Source organism: Castanea sativa, chromosome 12, assembly GCF_040712315.1.
Source record: "Castanea sativa cultivar Marrone di Chiusa Pesio chromosome 12, ASM4071231v1".
Taxonomy (NCBI): Eukaryota; Viridiplantae; Streptophyta; class Magnoliopsida; order Fagales; family Fagaceae; genus Castanea; species Castanea sativa.
This window is the reverse complement of record NC_134024.1, coordinates 35,091,195-35,109,042: the sequence shown is the minus strand read 5'-3', so window position 1 is coordinate 35,109,042 and position 17,848 is coordinate 35,091,195. Positions and strand designations below refer to the sequence as shown.

At 37.1% G+C, this 17,848-nt stretch overlaps 2 protein-coding genes and 1 pseudogene across 2 annotated transcripts; 2 read left to right on the top strand and 1 right to left on the bottom strand.

The window, feature by feature from the left end:
* LOC142620583 (11S globulin seed storage protein Jug r 4-like) overlaps positions 1–7,785 on the bottom strand; it is a 29,845-nt pseudogene extending 22,060 nt beyond the window's left edge.
* Positions 7,786–9,231: 1,446 nt separating this feature from the next.
* Positions 9,232–10,584, top strand: LOC142618890 (uncharacterized). The gene is made up of 2 exons (XM_075791931.1): positions 9,232–9,542; positions 10,011–10,584. Exons 1-2 carry the CDS (start codon positions 9,373–9,375, stop codon positions 10,333–10,335), a joined length of 495 nt encoding a protein of 164 aa, XP_075648046.1. The 5' UTR covers positions 9,232–9,372; the 3' UTR covers positions 10,336–10,584.
* A 2,414-nt stretch (positions 10,585–12,998) lies between these two features.
* On the top strand, positions 12,999–13,834 carry LOC142620001 (uncharacterized). Its single transcript, XM_075793433.1, has one exon. It carries the CDS (start codon positions 13,064–13,066, stop codon positions 13,628–13,630), a length of 567 nt encoding a protein of 188 aa, XP_075649548.1. The 5' UTR covers positions 12,999–13,063; the 3' UTR covers positions 13,631–13,834.
* Positions 13,835–17,848: the final 4,014 nt, after the last annotated feature.

Below are 17,848 nucleotides of genomic sequence, written 5' to 3'. Positions count from 1 at the left end.
CCGGAGGATGTTGCGCTGGTGGGGGAACATGACCTTGAATTGTAGCCAAGTCCCCTATCCTTCTCTGAGGAAGAACTAGACGAGGACGGGGAAACCTTACGTTTAGCACGGCGTAACTTCCTCTTCAAACGATTGATTTCCTTCTGCATGGATCTAGAACCCTCATCGTGGGTAGTGCTACCCCCTCCATGAGTATGGCTAGACCCTGGGTATTCTGTATGGATGCTTCCCTCACAATCCCTACGATGTTCAAGACGTTCGAAATGATCTTCCGGTTGTGATCCTTGTGACTCTGCATGGTGAGAGCCTAAGCCTGCCATAATATCCCTACCTCTTCTAGACTAGATTCCCACAGACGGCGCCAATTGTAAGTGCACAAGTGCACCTGGCCCCAAGAACAGTTATGGGCCCAGGCCCAATGAGCCTTAAACAATATGAATTTGTAGAGTGTGGGCTTGAAACCCAGGTTAGAAGTGTGTGGGGATTAAATGACAAACTAAAGATTGCAAATACTTGGAAACAACAAGGGATATTGTAAATCGGCCTTCTCGGACGTAAGCCGAGAGCTGTTCTTATATTATATCTTTCTCCTTGTCTTTTTTCTTTTTAGGTTACAAAAAGTCCGTCCGTCTTTCTATTCCAGGTTCCTCCTTAAATACTCCTCTTTTTAATACTTTGTACACGTGTTGCCCCAACTCCTCCCTTAGCCTATATATTTCTTTTCTTAGTGCCTTTGAACAGTAACTAGAAGTTTCCTTTCCACTGTTTAAGTGTCACTTCCCCATTAATGCGGCCAGGGTGGTAGGTGCAGGGTCTTTAATATGGAGGTAGCAGCCTTTATCTTTGACATTTTTCCAACATCGGTGCTTCTAGGACATTCAAGGGTTCACCCCCTTTAACCATTGGTCTTGTCCGTGTCCTTTACTAACCTTTACCATGAAGTCCCGGGTTCTTCGGTGTCAGTCCGAAGGGAAAAATCATCCTCAGCTGGACCCTCGGACCCTCGGCGTATGGGCCGACCCGTAGTACTAACAAGTCCTAAACCCAAGAGCAGGTCGGCCTTCCTTAGCATGACCCAACGGCCCATATTCCTATCAAGGTCTTTTTACTCCCCACAACTTTAATGACATATGTCTTTTATTATTTTGTTCTTTTATTATTTGTTTTGTTTCTTAAAAAGGTGTTCATTAAAAATTAAGGAAGCTAAGCATCGTAGTTAAACTCATAAAATAAAATGATAAAGAAGGAAGTATGAATAACAAAATATTCATTGCAAACAGTTGTAGGTATTTAATTTGATGAAGATTTTCAATTGTAGCATGTCATCATTTATTGCGAAAATTTAAATATTGTGACAATGCTTTATCAAAACTTAGTTGTTAATTGTTGAAAGATGACGACATTTGTTACATTTTTTAGTAGAATTTTTTTTGTGAGTAGATACTGTCTTTAGTATGTGATAAAGAAAGAAGTATGAATAACAAAATATTCATTACAAACAGTTGTAGGTATTTAATTTGATGAAGAGTTTCAATTGTAGCATGTCATCATTTATTGCGAAAATTTAAATATTGTGATAATACTTTATCAAAACTTAGTTGTTAATTGTTGAAAGATGACGACATTTGTTACATTTTTTAGTAGAATTTTTTTTGTGAGTAGATACTGTCTTTAGTAAATAGGTTCTAAGAAATAAAAAAAGTATATTTTGTATCAAATAATACCACGTCATCCATATCAAAATTCAATAAACGAGAGACATGTGTACAAAAATAACTACCCACTAACATATGTCTTTCAATTGTTAGTAAATTAATTATTTTTTGCTGACATATCTCATACTTATTAGATTTTGATACTCCTAACATGGTATCATTTGATACCAAATACCTAAAAAATTATCATACTAAATATATAGTCATACGTTAAATAACTATTTTAAATTTAAATACATAATTTGATACTACTTTAAAATATATATATATATATATATATATCTTAACTTTTCTCACTCAAGGAAAACACGTGACTTGCATGGGCAACCCTTACTAGTATGTAATATAATGTCATTAACTAAACTTAACGATAATGGACATTGTTGAAAAGACCAATTTGATAGAAATGTTTAAAATATAATATAAAAAAAATGGTAAAATTAAACCTTAAAAAAATGACAATCCTTCCAATCAGTCAGATACAGTCCCAGTGTTTAGTATAAATAGGTATAGAGGTACTTCAGTACTTTCACAAACCACCTGAAAATAATTTGAGTCTCCTGGATAAGTGAATATATGGTCCCCAAGGCGTTCATCAAAAAATAAATAAAATAAAATGGTCCCTAAGGCTAGAACCCCAACACCTTTAGAAAGGCACATGGCATGGGGCCATGGGGCTAGGATTCTGATTCCTAAAGAATCTGATTGTCTATTCAGTATTTCAGTGCGTCGGTACGGTTCTCCTCCTTGAACTCTATAATTTTCTCGAAAGTAAATAATATTACCTCAATTTTTGTCACAACTTGTTTAAGTGATAAGTTGTGAGCGTGGAGTAAAATTCGTAGGTCTATATAAATTCACAGCTCCACCACTTATGACTTACCACGTAATTAAGTTATGACAAAAGTTGTAGTCATAGTACTTTTCCTCAAATGCCACCTAAAACATACGACTCATCAATTGATAGGTTATAAAATTTTGAGGGTTAGCTATGAATTTTCAATATATTAATATGTGATGAATCTTATTATAGAAAAGTAATTAAATTTTATACTGATTGTCAACTTATTTTAACCCTCTTTCTTTTTTTGGGCTACGAACAAAGACAAATATATCAATTGTTTTTTTTTTTTTTCAATTGGTAGGTAAAAAAAGAAAAAATATATATAAAAAAGGGAAGCTAGCAACTAGTTATTTACTCATAGTATTAGACACAACTGACATTGTAGTGGGATTGTATGGAAAATGGTGGATTTTGACTTCAATCGTTACCAGTGGCTTGTTTTCTTGCAAGTAATGAGTCTGGGTTGTACTCGTCCCACCATGTCTTACTCCGGAATGTATGTAATCGTTACCAATGGCTTGTTTCCCTGCAAGCAATGAGTCTGGGTTGTACTCATCCCACCATGTCTTACTCCGGAATGTATGTAATCGTTACCAGTGGCTTGTTTCCCTACAAGCAATGAGTCTGGGTTGTACTCGTCCCACCATGTCTTACTTCGGAACGTGTGTGTGTACATATATATTATTTCATTTATATTTAAATTACTCATATAATTCAATCTTTTATATATATATATATATATTTTATTACCATATTCAAAAAACTTGTTACTTATTTTCTTGGTACTATTTCAGTTAGTAGCTTACTTAATGTTTTATTTTCATCTTATCAATAGCGAAGCCATTTCATTTAAATTAGTAAAATATCTCCAACTCACCCGACTTATCCCATTTCAGATCCTCATGAATTTTTCTTACCCAAAGAGGAGGAGGAGGAAGGGACACCTATAATTTGTCCCTACCCCGCTTTGTTGCCATGTTCATATGGTGGGGTGTTGGGTTTTGGACTTTGGTGAATGAGGTGGGTTATATAGGAGATGAGTTTGGCTTGAAGGAGAATATTGCACGTGATATGGGGTCAAAATGGCAATGATGGTCTAAAGAGTGATGGTTATTGATATGGGTATGAGTGGAGTGGGTTTGTCAAGATGGTGAATATTTAAGGGTTTTTTTTTTTTTTTTTGTGAAATGAATATAGAAGATTGAGAAAGGGTCTTTAGTTGAGAAATTAGAGTACCTACAACACCTTTTTTTTTTTTTTTTTATAATTCAAATTTGGAGAAAAAAAATCAATTTTTTTAAAAAATTTTATCTACTTACTTTTTCAAATACACTTTTTAACATATATATATATATATATATATATATATATATATATATTTTTACCCCATTTATTATGGTTTCTTCACTATTTCTTTATTCTTTTCTAACAGTCATATTTTTCAAAATGTTATGTTTTTTTAATAGTATATATAAGACCATTGACTCTCTAATTTTCATTACCCAATTTTCTCTATTATTCTCATTATTGTCACTATGGCTAGCAATTATATATGCAATATTTTTCTTACTGAATCTGTCTCCAATGATGATTTTAAGATAAATCAACTTCTTGTATGGAGAAAGAACGATGGGAAAGTAAGACGACACCATCATGTAATGGTTTTGATCACGGCCACACATTCATTTAGTGTGATTCTTCGCAAAGCAATCAATGACTTTTTCTTGACTATTTTGCTAAATAACTAGTGTATCCTTCTAGCCAGTGTGTTTCATAGGAGGTTTCATTTCAAGCCATTGGGAAATATCCTAAACATACCCTATCTCAATATAAAACCTAAAACTTTAAAATGAAAATTCAAGCCATTGGGAAATTCATTAGTTGTAGGACAGAGAAGGTTAAGTTGGAGGACCGCACCATTTGTTCTTGGTTGCAAGTAGTTGTTATAGGGACAACTTGTAGTGGTATGTAACAATGGACCATATTCCAAGACAAATGCACATGGTGTAATAAGTTCAAGTTTATGCTTTATTTGTGAGCATTGTTCCTTGATTAGGACATTTTACATTTCAAATCGATCTACCTCAAGTTTCTTTATTTTCATCTTACAAGCACACAAGGAACAAACATTGTATGATGGTTGTGCAATCAATGGAGCTCATTTTAGAGAGTCATTCTGTATACCCATGGTCTTGGCCTTCTCTCTAAGAACAAATTTTTGTTTCTTGCCAATTGAATTGAGTGGCAAATCCCCAAAAACAACATTATGGGGAACCATATACTTTGACAATCTCTCCCCACAGAACTCAATAATCTCTTCTGGCACACAATTATCACACCCTTCCTTCAACTTCACAAATGAACAAGGCTTATTTGTTCCCACCACAGCAGCTTCAAACACCTTTGGATGACTTAGCAACATTGCCTCTACTTCAAGTGAGCTTACAATCTCAACCCCACAAATGATCATATCCTTTGCACGGTCTTTCATTTCTATACAACCATCTTGATGTCTAATTGCAAGGTCCCCTGTACGGTACCATCCACCCCTAAAAGCTTCTTGACTTACTTTGGTTTTTTAAAGTACCCCAACATCATAGTATTGCCTTTAAACATTACCTCACCAATGGTTTTTCCATCATGAGGTATGCTTTTCATGGTACTCGGATCTTTTACATCGACCCCATCCATTATAAGGTTGTGAAGCCCTTCAAGACGTTTTGTTTTGGCTTGTTCATCCAAGGTTGAACTATATTGCAACTCGAGTGTACATGGGGTAACAATGGCTGGGCCAAGAGCCTCTGTCATACCATAGCCATGGCTCACATTGAAGCCTAATTCAATAACCTTGGTCACAACTTCGGGTGGTGGTAATGGACCAGCAACAATAATTTCCACTTTGAATGGCAATGGCCTAGCAAGAGTCTCTGCTAGTTGCACATATAAAAGAGAATATAGCCCTTACCCAATCTTAATTATTTAATACTATGTATACAAATTATTTTACAACATTTTTACAAACTACTGATATGACTTTAACATTTTCTAAATAGTTATTGTAAGTAAAAATGTGATATTAGTGATGAACCCATATTAGAACTAATAAGAATTTTTCACATCAGCAATTTATAAAAATATTATAAAATAATTTGTGTCTATAGCATTATTCATATTAATTTATACAAACCCAACTTTCACAACCAAGGGCTTGTTTGAGATTCGCTTATTTTGTTGAAATTGAAAACTTTTTGCTAAAAGTAATGTAGATAAAAGTAAAAGTTAGCTGAAATAGTACAGTAGAACTCATGAATAGTACTAAAAGTGCAGTGAAGCCCATAAATAATAGCAAAAATAAACTGAATAGTAAAATAAGCTAGTTTTTCAAACCGGAGCCAAATGCACGCCAAATAACACATTGTCTGTTAAGTAATTATGCTTCTCTTTTCTAGATGTTGGGCATTTATGGGGAAGTGGTAACTTGCTTGTGGGCATTTATGAGTAAATTAATTGTTGAACATTCATGGGTTATTAGTAATCATTGAATGTTAACTCTAATTAGTGGCCAATTACAAATCACCATAACACACGTTCCATCAGATTTTCTTTTGCTCTCCTCCTTCATAAAAAATAGTTACTGTTCTCTTCCTCTTCCACATAATTTTTAATGCAATATATATATATATATATATTGAGTAAAGGCATTACAAGATTGTTCTTAAACTTTTATAAGCAGTGGAAATACGTCCATCACAAAGATTGACCGTCTGATCTTAGGGGGTTGTTTGGTCAAAAGAGTTATTCATATTGAGTTCTATTCCGGATGACACGAATTAACTTTTAAGGACAACGTTTTCACAACGATTCTATAGCACAATGAGATAATTCTAAACTTTTCTTTATTTTTTATTTTTCTAATTATTTGAGTTATTCTATTTTATATCAAACTTGTTTATTCACTAAAATATATCTTGTTAGAGATATATCAAGCCCAATAGTATAGGTCTAAGCCCAATTTCAATCCTACTTTGTGTGCAAGCCAAGTCTTCTACACGTACAATAAGTCTATTAACCGTAGTTAGTGTATAGTCAGTCTAGAGTTTAATTTATTATATAGAGTCCACATTTTTTAATAAAGATATGGTATAAAAACACTCTGTTTTACACTCTCTAATCCTAGTGTGCCACATCCGTATTGTTAATGAATAAAGGGTGCCACAATGCCACACACAATCACACCTCCCTAAACACAAAGCTCCACCCATCATAATTCGCATGCACTCTCTCTCTCTCAGATTTGACCACCACCAAGCTCCTTCCATCACCGATTACCATTATCGTTGTCCCTAACAATGGCTACCACACTCACTTCCCCCTCTCTCTCTCTAAAAAGTTTCTCCTTCTCTCTCTAATTCTGACACCCAAACCCTCTATGTCACTGATCACCACCACCATCATTGTGGTCCCTAAGCTCAAAGAGGTCATGGTCAACAACCTTGACGCCATAATGATTCAAAACATCTAGGTTTGAAGGATGATGGTTGGGAATTTTTGTTGATGTGGGTTTGAATAGGTGGTTTTTGAAATGGGCGTAGACATTGCTATGGAGCTATGGTCTAGGGGTTTGAAAGATGATGGTTAGGGAATTTTGTGAAAATTGTCGTTGATGGGCTTGAAGATCAAGTTTTGAAGGAAGAATTGTTAGTTTTGAGTTAGTGACAAACAAGAATGGATTTGAGAAAGAGAGAGAGAGAGAGAGAGAGAGAGAGAGAGAGAGAGAGATAGGAGTAAGTGTGGGAGCTATAGCCAAGAACAGTCACAATAATAGCTGTGGGGAGAGCTCAAGAAGTTAGTCATGGTGGCTAGTCTGATGAGAAAGAGAGAAAATGGGGTATTATTGATGATTGATTGTGTGTGACATGCTATTTATTAATTTGTAAAATGCTAAGGTAGCATGCTAGGATAGTTCCTTATTGATTTTTTTTTTTTTGTGGTTAAAAGACGAATTAATTAAAACACAAACTAACAAACAGAATTTAGATCAGAATCAAGTCTGACCGAGTACAACCAAGAACCATCAAATTCCAATCTACTTCCAATGTCCTCAGGCAGACAAGGAAAAAATACAAATCTTCTATCCTGCTTAGCACCCATCCTAGCAAGAGTGTCTGCACAGTAGTTAGCTTGGCGATAGATGTGTTTAACTTGGACCTGATCAAACCTGGACATGAGTTGCTTACAGTCATCCAAAATGGGAGAAAGAACATTATTCTCATAATTAACATTGTGAAAAATATCAACAACCGCTTTTGCATCTAACTCAACTACTAGAGAAGAGATATTTAAATTTCTGCACTAAGTAAGCCCATCCTGCAGCCTCCATAACTCTGCCTCAAAGCTGTTAGTAATCTCGATCCTCCTTGCAAACCTAGACAGCCAATTGCCTCTTTCATCTCGCACAATACCACCACAGCCTGCTACACCCGGATTGCCCAAGGAAGTCCCATCCGTGTTCAATTTAGTCTAGCCGCTTGGTGTCTTCTCCCATCGAACCAGCTTGCTTGTTCTGCCGATAGGAGCTTTAGAATACGAGCAGCAATACATGAATTCCATTGCTTGGTTAATTATCTCAATAGTTAGCCTTGGATTTGCTGGATTCCCTTTGAACACATAGTTGTTCCTGCTCTTCTAGATATGCCAGACAGCAAAAGAATAAAGCAACTTCTAGGGAGAGTGCCCATCAATGATACTCTTGCTCAACTTTCCATTTAAACTCAACCAATCCTTTAACTCTAACCGCCAAAAGCCATGATTGTTGTCTTGCACTCCTAGTTGCCTCCAAGTAAGCTGAACCCAAGGGCAGTCCCTTAAGGCGTGAAGTATGGTTTCAGCACCCCCTTGGCATATAGCACACTGATTATCACTTCACACCCCTCGTCCTACCAAGCAATCCTTCACTCCAATACTATATTATGGGCACATTTCCACAGAAAAAATTGAATTCGAGGTAACGTAATTAGTTTCCAAATCCAATCTGCATTGAAGGCCAGACTTGCATCATCTCCCATTGCTATCCTATACGTACTTTTCAAATAAAAAACGCCCCTAGGATTTCCCACCCAAGCTACTCTGTCACTACCTCTTCCTTGAAAGGAGATTGGAATAGCTTGAAGCATTAACTTGCAATCCACAAGAAATTCAAAAGGCAGCTTGCTCCAGTTCTAGCCCGTATCTTGAATCACATCCTTGATTTCTAACATGGATGCTTCTTGAGTTAATGGTCATTGGATCAGCTATTGAATAGAACCTAATTTCCATACCAGAAGCTGATCTTGCTATCCTTACCAACTGTCCACCTACTACCCTTTATAAAAATCTCCCTTCCCTTTTTGATGTCCACACGAATAACAACAGATTAAATTCAATAAGGAAGTTGGTGGTTCCTTATTGAATTTAATATGTTGTTACTGATTTTTTCAATTTGTGTATAATAAAAAAGAATTATGATTTGTCCGGTATGTGATATTGTATTATTGTTGGGGGCATGTTTTGTTATTTTAACAAGAGGAGGGGGTTAACTTGTCAATAGTGAATAAAAAAATGTTTTCGAACAGAAAGACGTACAACTGCTCCTTTTAGTTTTTGCGGTTATCAAGGGACATGGGTCAGGTTGTCTCAGAGACAAGCATTTGAAAGTTTAAACCGAATCAAGAAAAATCTCAAAGTGAACTCAAATGCCCAAATCCCAAATACCACGAACTCAAATAATGAGAGGACCTTAATTATTACTAAGTTCAGTAGGGAAAACAGAGAAAAATGGAGCTTCCTCCACTCCTGAGTCGACTCGTTCTTCTTTTTCTTCTTCTTATTCTCTTCCTTTCTAGCTTTCCATCTTCAAAAGCCGCAGCAACAACAACAACAAGAACCACTCAAAACAGAATGCCAGGGTTTGTCTTCACAAGAACCAGAGGAAAGTGTACTCCACAGTAAGATCTCTTCCTCCCTTTCTCAAATGTCAATACTAACTGTTTAAATAGTCTTTGTACCTATATTTCCATTATTTGTTTACATTTTCGCATATAGTTTTAGAAGACATTTTCCAAATACCCAGAGAGGGATTCCATGAAAAAGAAGAAAATAAAAGAGAAAACTTGCAAAACTAGGCCAAAACTCGGTCAGTTCTGTAAGTGACGAGTCAAATCGGATGAAATCGTCCGAGTTGGACTAAATAACTCGCTTTCATTTGTCTCAAAAACACAAGTAACCCTTCTTTTTCTTTTGCTTTTGCTTTTACTTCTTATTTTCTGTGTTTTGGACCATTTCGTTGGGAGACAAGATTTTATTTTATTTTTATTTTAAAAGAATACAATTTGACTGAGTCAACTCAAAGACTCGGCCGAGTGGACTCGGATCTGACTCGGGTTTTTATCCGGTGGTGTGGATGAACATTGCAGATTCTGGAGTAGCGGGAAAGAGGCATGGCCGAGGATGGTCCCACAGGAATCAACGGTGTCTAAGGTATTTGGTTCAAGGGTGAATGAAATGTACGGATCTGATCTAACTTTGTTGGAAGCAACGGTTAGGAATTATGATGAGGAGAATGGTTATCCTAGGCTGCTGAAGCAGGCTAGCGCAGCTCTGCTCAACTCGTATGCAAGAAAAGGGTTTCCATACTCGGCTTGGGAAATCAAGACTTTGGTTATACAAGCTTTGGTCTCTGAGGAAGCTGCAAATCTTCAAGCCCAACTCTTCTCTATTGCCAATGAGGATTGTGATTAGTGTGACATCTTATTTTGTGTGCGCGTGTGTTTGCTTGGATTTGGAAGCCCTTTGTTTTGGTTTGTCATTTCTAATTTGTGGGCTTAATGGAAACAACCCAGCATATTGGCTTCATTATTGGGTAATCAACTTAGCATGTAAATACGAAAATCAACCCAATTAGGCAATTAGCTGTTTAGTGTTTTTAGTACAGAAGGTCATGTAATGTCTTGAGCACAAGTAGCAAATGAAGTCATTTTCCTTCTCACATATCTCGTGACTAAATGAAATTTTAAGAATTAATCTGACATTTGAATGACTAATATATCAAGTTTAGTCCTTTTTGTTTATATCTTTTTCCCTGTAGCACTTTGTTTTCACCAATTTCGTTTCGAGTTTTCTATGTTTACACTCTCTACCCACAACATCCTTAATTTCATGCGCAATGTTCACATTTTTCATTGATGCTTGCATTTAACAAAGATGAGTATGAGATAATCACTGTAGTTTTGCTAATCATCACGGGTGTTAGCTTTCTCTCTCTCTGGTTGACGGCGATGACATGGATCAGTGCGGTTGTGGGTTTGGGTTCGGCGTGGTGGTTGATCGAGTGGGTCAAGATTGTCGAGCAGTGGAGATCGGCGTGGTTTGTGAGTTTTGATCGGCGTGGTTTGTGGGTTTTGATCGGCGGTGGAGATCGGCGTGGTTCATTTGATCGAGCAGTGGAGATCGGGTGGGTCGTGACTAGGTTGGTTTGGATTCAAATTGGTTGGTTTGGATTCGGATTGGTTGGGTTGGTGGTGGTGTGGTGATGGTGCGGTGATTGATGATGGTGGAGCCGTGGAGGTGGGGGTTGCAATGGGCGGTGAAGGGGTGGGTTTACTGGTATGGGTTTGGGTTTGCTGTCATGGGTGTGGGTTTGGGTTTGGGTTTGCCGCCGCGGGTTGTGGGGACCATAGGTTGCTTTTTTTATTTTATTATTTTATTTTATGGTGTTGATTGTTGGAGATGATGGTGTTGATGGTTAGGGTTTTTATTTTATTTTATATATATATATATATATATTTTATTTTTGATGGTAGATTATGGCTTGGTGGTGGTGGTGTCAGGTGTGTGTAGTGCAACGGTGGTGGGCTTGTGGTGATGGTGGTTTCAGTAAATTTGTGGTCTTTCTTGAACAAAAAGAACGAAGGAGAAAGAATAAATAATGTGCTGTATTGTAAATAATTGTAATTTTGAGATATATTATTTTATTGTGCAGAAATATTATTTTAATGAGTAGAATAGGAAAATAAAAGTTAGGATGTTGAGAGTGTTGTAAAATTGTATGGTATAATTGATAAAGTAGCTTCTTGAGATAGTAAAATAGCCTAGAATAGCATTATGAGATGTGAATGCTCTTAGCCGGAAAGTTCCTTGGTCAGATTTCAAGATACTCTGATAAGGAATGGCCAACATTTGAGTTGTCTAGCTACTTTCAGCTCTCACGCAACCGGGGAATCCTGGCAATTTGAAAAAGGCAGATACTCCTACTTTTTTTTTTTTGTTGAATAGCAGATACTCCTACATTAATCGCCATTGGACTCACTTATATACTGCCAAAAGTTGGAAGAGCAAACAACAAAAAGAGAAGAAAGAAAAGGCAAATATACATATATATCTATTTCATTTTTGTTTTTGTTTATAAGTTTCAATTCTATTTCTACCAAGTGGGTTAGCTTGTATTCTAATCAAACTACGACTAGCACAAAAAAGAGGCACAAAGAGGCCCAAAGTTGAACGCCGGGGTTCACCACACGATGACACTCTGCCATTAACGTGACAAAAATGGGTGGATGATTATAGACCCCAAAATGGAAAGGGGAAAAGAAAAAAAAAAAATTAAAGACAACTATGGCAGTAATTATATTTCAACAGTAATTAATACTTAGATAACTTTGCTGAATCACACTTACTAACTCAATTCATTATAAAACCTTATATACATAATAGATGGTTCACTATTATTTTCTTGTGCAACTAATTAGCAAATGGATTCTCATTACGAATCTAGTCACCTTCCTATAATTCTTGAAATTTTTGGAAGGGATAGCATTTTTTTTGTTTTGGCATGTTGATGTTGCCTAATCTTCAAAAGTATTTCCTATGAACATATTCTAAGTGAAGCCCTTTAAGGCGATGGAATAACAAGTGGAGCAGTTAGCATAAATGCATAACTAGACAAGATGGTTATCAAAATAACTAAATTAACTATGAGATTTAATTAATTCAACAGAAAAGTCATTGGTGTTTTAGCGTAATGATCATAATAAAAACAATTATTATGGAGTAAATGTCATAACTAAAAATTCTATTGTATTTAAAAAATAAATTAATTAATTAACTAGAATAAAAACAATTATCATGAAATAAATGTCATAACTAAAAATTCTATCGTATTAAAAAAAAATTAATTAATTAACTAGACAACTTTTTATCCACCAATGCCAGGTCAAACAATCAGCGTAAGAACTAAGCTGATCTTCAACTTTAGAATTTTAGCTGCTTTTCACACTACTTTTGCTTAGTTTCCCGTCGCGTCAAATTACATATAGCGTAAGAACCAAGCCAGTCCACAAAATTGCACCAAACGAATACAAAGTATGTAATAAAAAACAATATACCCACATTATAAAGCACCAACTGAACACATTCACCTTGAACCCTGCGTTTCTCATCTCTCTTTCACAATAAGCACATAATTTCTGGCATGTCTTGCCTAAGTCTGAGGCTTCCACCTGCTAGAAAGATATGGAAGAGCCTCACCTCCAAATTACAAAGCAAAATTCACAAGATCCAGAGGTCTAAAGCCATCTTGAAACCCCGAACCCAGATCAAGAAAACCACTACTGGTGTTGTTTCTACCTCCCTTTCCACCAAGCAACGTTTTAAACGCAAAAGAAAACTTGTCCATTCATACCAAGCCAACCAATTTTACAACCATCATCAATACTTGTTCGAGAAAAAAACTGCACCTATATACGTAGACAAACTCTTCAAAGAGCCTATCACTGGGCTGGTGGAACCTGCAAAGCCAGAGCTAATAAAGCGTCCAATAAGAGCAAAGAATAACAAGCTCGTTGATCACCCGGCTGCAGTGCCAGGAGCAAGCAAAGTTGGCAGCTTGGCTGAAAAAGCTTGTTCAGGGGATGATATGTGGGAGTCATTGGGATTGGCCTCGCCTCAAATGCATGGAATAGATGAAAGAGCAGAGGAGTTTATTGTGAGATTCCGAGCTGAAATGAAGGTTCAGGAGATGTTGGCACGTAATTTGTAGTGTATGCTAGTTTGTTTATCTTTCTTTTGTTTTTAACCAAAGATTTTAATAAACAATGTTCTAGGGGAGACACTAGGAAAAGAGGGAAGATTAGGTGATGTATAGGTTGTACAGTTGAAATATTTAAAGTAATCAGTTTGCTCAAATATATTTCATATGAATCCCCAGTCCTATTTTGAATTTGTTCTGGACTGAGAGGTTGGGTCTACGGTAAGTGTCTTCCACAAAAAAAATGACATGTTGTAAATCCGAGTTCACAATCAGTCTTTTAACACAAAAACAAAAATAGGTAAGACTTTCTACTAATCAATTCTCTCATACTCACAAAAATGACGGAAGCTTTGTGCTGCATACAACCTTTATTTGGATTAAGAAAAGAAAAGGGAAAACATAAGTGAAACTTGAGTTTTGGGACTCCACTGTCCTATCCAACTAATTCATTTTCTTGGATGCTCAGAAGAGTTCAAACTGTTTACAACCCTAGGTTCCTTCGTTGACTTCTATTAGGAATACAATTAGGCTCGAATGCTTATTGAAGATTCAAGTGAGTTCTTGGTCTAAAATGGTTAAGCATGTGCTTCAAAAAAACATACACATGATTAATGTGTTAGGTATGCATGAGCCATAACTAACCCTATCTACTTGCAAGTAACTAACCCTACATGTGCCAAACTTGTAATCTGATCTAACCGAGTTCATCACTGATTAACCAATATTGTTCAATGTTAACGTGTATAGTGCTGTGGGCTTTAAGCCCAACTAGATTACTTGTATAGCACACATTTTTGTACTACACTTTTACTTGTAGTGCACTCATATGCCTCCTATATAAAGACACTTATGTATATTCTTTCACTGAGAAATACAATACAATCTTTGAGTATTTCTAACATGGTGTCAGAGTCACTGCTCTAATTTTCTTGTGTCTTGCAGTCCTGTCTTTGTCGGTTTTTTTGCTGCCTCAGCTTTTGTGGTCAATAAGCCCTTTTAGTGCCCTCTCCCAACTGCTTCGCCACTATTAGAGGTCCTCAGGGTTGAATCTTTGCCACCAAGACCACTGCCATCATCGGATCTGTTACCTCTAACCTCTGATTAGGACAAAAGACATATCATTGTGTAGATTTTCAATCGCTCTACACAACTTCGCCAAACACATCCTCACTTGAGCATCCATGCACCGCCACGCGCCGGCCAAAGTTTTGACAAAATCTTCCACGCCCTTCACGTGCCACTAGGGTTGCTCCGATCTTGTTGCCGTCGCCACCATCAGGATCGCCTTTCTCCGATCTAAATCTTTTGGAAAGAATCGGCTTCATCAGATAGCTCACGCACTCCCACGCGCTGACAGTATACACTGCACCGAGATCACGCGCTGTCACTACTGGCTCACGTGCGCCATGCACCATATGTGCCAAGCAGCTCTGCCTCGTCAGCCCTAGCTAACTTCAGTGTCTTGTCATTTGCTGACGTCATCTCCTAGTTAGCCTGCTGACATCATCCATTGACTGCGTCTATTGACCATTGACTTTGACCATGATTGACCGTTGACTTTTTCATGGTTGACGTTTTGCAGTCTAGGTGCTCATTACCCAGTTTTTCGCGTAAATTTCATTTTTGCATATTCTGCTTCTAAATGAAGAATAAGGACAAGTCTTCTTCCTTTTACAATAATTGTCGTCGTCGACAATCCAACAAACGTTTTTGCAAACTTTTGGCCATAATATTGAGACTTGCTATCAACGCAACAAATCAACTGTTTCCATTTCTACTGCTATGGTTGCTAACACTAGAGTGTTCCACCCATGGCTCCCGTCTCTGCATAGTCTCAGTATTCTGGATCCACTTTCACCATTTCCAAAGATGACCTTATAAACATCATTGATAATGTCATTCGTATGGTTAATAATGCATCTTATTCCTCTTCTCTCTCAACTTTATTGGTATGTCTCCTACCTCTTGGCTTATGGATTCTGCTTGTTGTAATCACATGACACCTCACTCATCCTTATTTTCTGACCTTAAACCTGTACAACACCCTTTTAATATTCGCACAGCAAATGGTTCCACAATGTATGGTCATAATATAGGTTCCGTTTCGACCTCTAGCCTCTTGGTTCTTGGGGTCTTTAATGTTCCTGACCTTTCTTACAATTTATTTTCTATGGGACAATTATATTTGAGTGGGGTTATCGCATTATATTTGATTATTCTGGGTAAATTATGCAGGATCCAAGGATGGGGTAGGAGCTTGGGATCGATCCCAGAGTTGGGCGTATGTTTCCTGTGAACAACCTTTGTCTTCCACTTGTTGCTCCGTTTTTGTTGTTGTAGCTACTGTTATTTCTTCTATTCTTTCCCTTGCACTTTGGCATACCCGACTTAGTCATGCATCTTCCTCTCGGGTTTAAGAATTGGCTTCTAGAGGTTTATTAGGTTCAGTGTCTACAAAAAATTTTGATTGTGTTTCATGTCAGTTAGAAAAATAAACAACTTTGCCTTTCAATACTAGTGAATCAATATCCACTGATATCTTTGACCTTATTCATTTTGATGTTTGGGGGCCTTCCTTTGTCTCTAGTATTGGTGGATCTCGATATTTTGTTGTCTTTGTTGATGATTACTCTCGCTATAGTTGGATTTTTCATATGAAACATCACTCTGAATTATTGCAAGTATATTGTAATTTTGCAAAAATGGTTGAAACTCATTTTTCCAAACGCATCAAAATTTTTCAATCTGATAATACTCTTGAATACACTCAATATGCTTTTCAAGCTATTTTGCATTCCTATGTCACTGTTCATCAACTAACTTGTCCAAGTACCTCTCAGCAAAATGGTAGAGCCAAACGAAAACTTTGTCATATTCTTGACACTGTTCGTACTCTCCTTCTCTCTGCCAAAGTTCTTGCTTCTTTTTGGGGCGAAGCTACACTTTATGTTATTCATGCTATTAATCGCATTCTCAGTCTTGTCATCCAAAATCAAACTCCATATGAGCGCCTTTTTGGGTCATTTCCAGATTATCATCACCTTCGCTCCTTCAGTTCTGCCTATTCTTCTTTAGCCACATGAGCATAACAAACTTGAGCCTCGATCAAAGCTTTGTTGTTTTCTTGGCTATGGCGAAACTCAAAAGGGGTATCGGTGTTATGATCCTGTTTCTCATCGTCTTCGTATCTCCCACAATGTTGTCTTTTGGGAACATTGTCCCTTTGTCGAGCTCTCTCACTTCCATGCCTTCCTATCTTCCTCCTCTGTCTTAGATATTTTCCAAATGAGGCACATATTCCTTTTGTATCTGCTCCTAATCCTCTTGTAGTTGCTCCTGATTCTCCTATAGACTTCTTTGTCCAACCACCAGATAGCATTGATCCCTTTCCTAGTTCACCCTTTAATGAACAGGTGGAAGATGAACAGGTCAAAGACGAGCTACCCAACCCTAACCCTAAGCTTGGCTTCCTTGCTCTTGCTCCACCTGAAGATCTTGCACAAGACATTCTACCTCGTCACTCACCTCGGGTAAGATCGATTCCTACATATTTACTTGACTATCATTGTTACACTACTCTTGCTACATTGCACGAGCCTCACACCTATCGTGAGGCTTCCACTGACCCTTTATGACAAATTGCAATAAAAGAGGAACTTGATGCATTATCTAAAAACCATACTTGGGATTTGGCGACACTCCCCCCTAGGAAATTTGTGGTTGGTTGTAAGTGGATCTACAAGATTAAGACTCACTCTGATGGGTCCATTGAGCTCTACAAGCTCATCTTATTGCAAAAGATTTTACACAGGAGTATGAGATTGATTATAAAGAGACCTTTGCTCCGGTTGCTCTTATCTCATCTATTCGTGCCCTCTTAGTTGTTGCTGCTGCCAATAAACGAGACTTTTTCCAGATGGATGTTAAAAATGCATTCCTTAATGGGGATTTAAGTGAAGAAGTTTATATGCAACCTCCTCCTGGCCTCTCTGTTGAATTAAACAAGGTTTGTCACCTTTGACACACACTTTATGGCCTTAAACAAGCTCCACGAGCTTGGTTTGCCAAATTCAACTCTACCATCTTTCTTGGGTTACATGATCAGTCATTATGATTATGCCTTATTTTTTCGTCGCACTGACAAAGACACTATTTTACTTCTCTTATATGTGGATGATATGATCATAACTAGTGATGACCTCAGCGACATTCAAGAACTCAAGGATT

What these genes read in the sequence shown, in the direction of transcription:
- LOC142620001 (XM_075793433.1), top strand. Translation starts at nt 13,064, where the DNA reads ATGTCTTGCCTAAGTCTGAGGCTTCCACCTGCTAGAAAGATATGGAAG.
- LOC142618890 (XM_075791931.1), top strand. Translation starts at nt 9,373, where the DNA reads ATGGAGCTTCCTCCACTCCTGAGTCGACTCGTTCTTCTTTTTCTTCTT. An exon ending in AGAGGAAAGTGTACTCCACA is followed by an intron (nt 9,543 to 10,010) that starts GTAAGATCTCTT and finishes TGAACATTGCAG; the next exon opens with ATTCTGGAGTAGCGGGAAAG.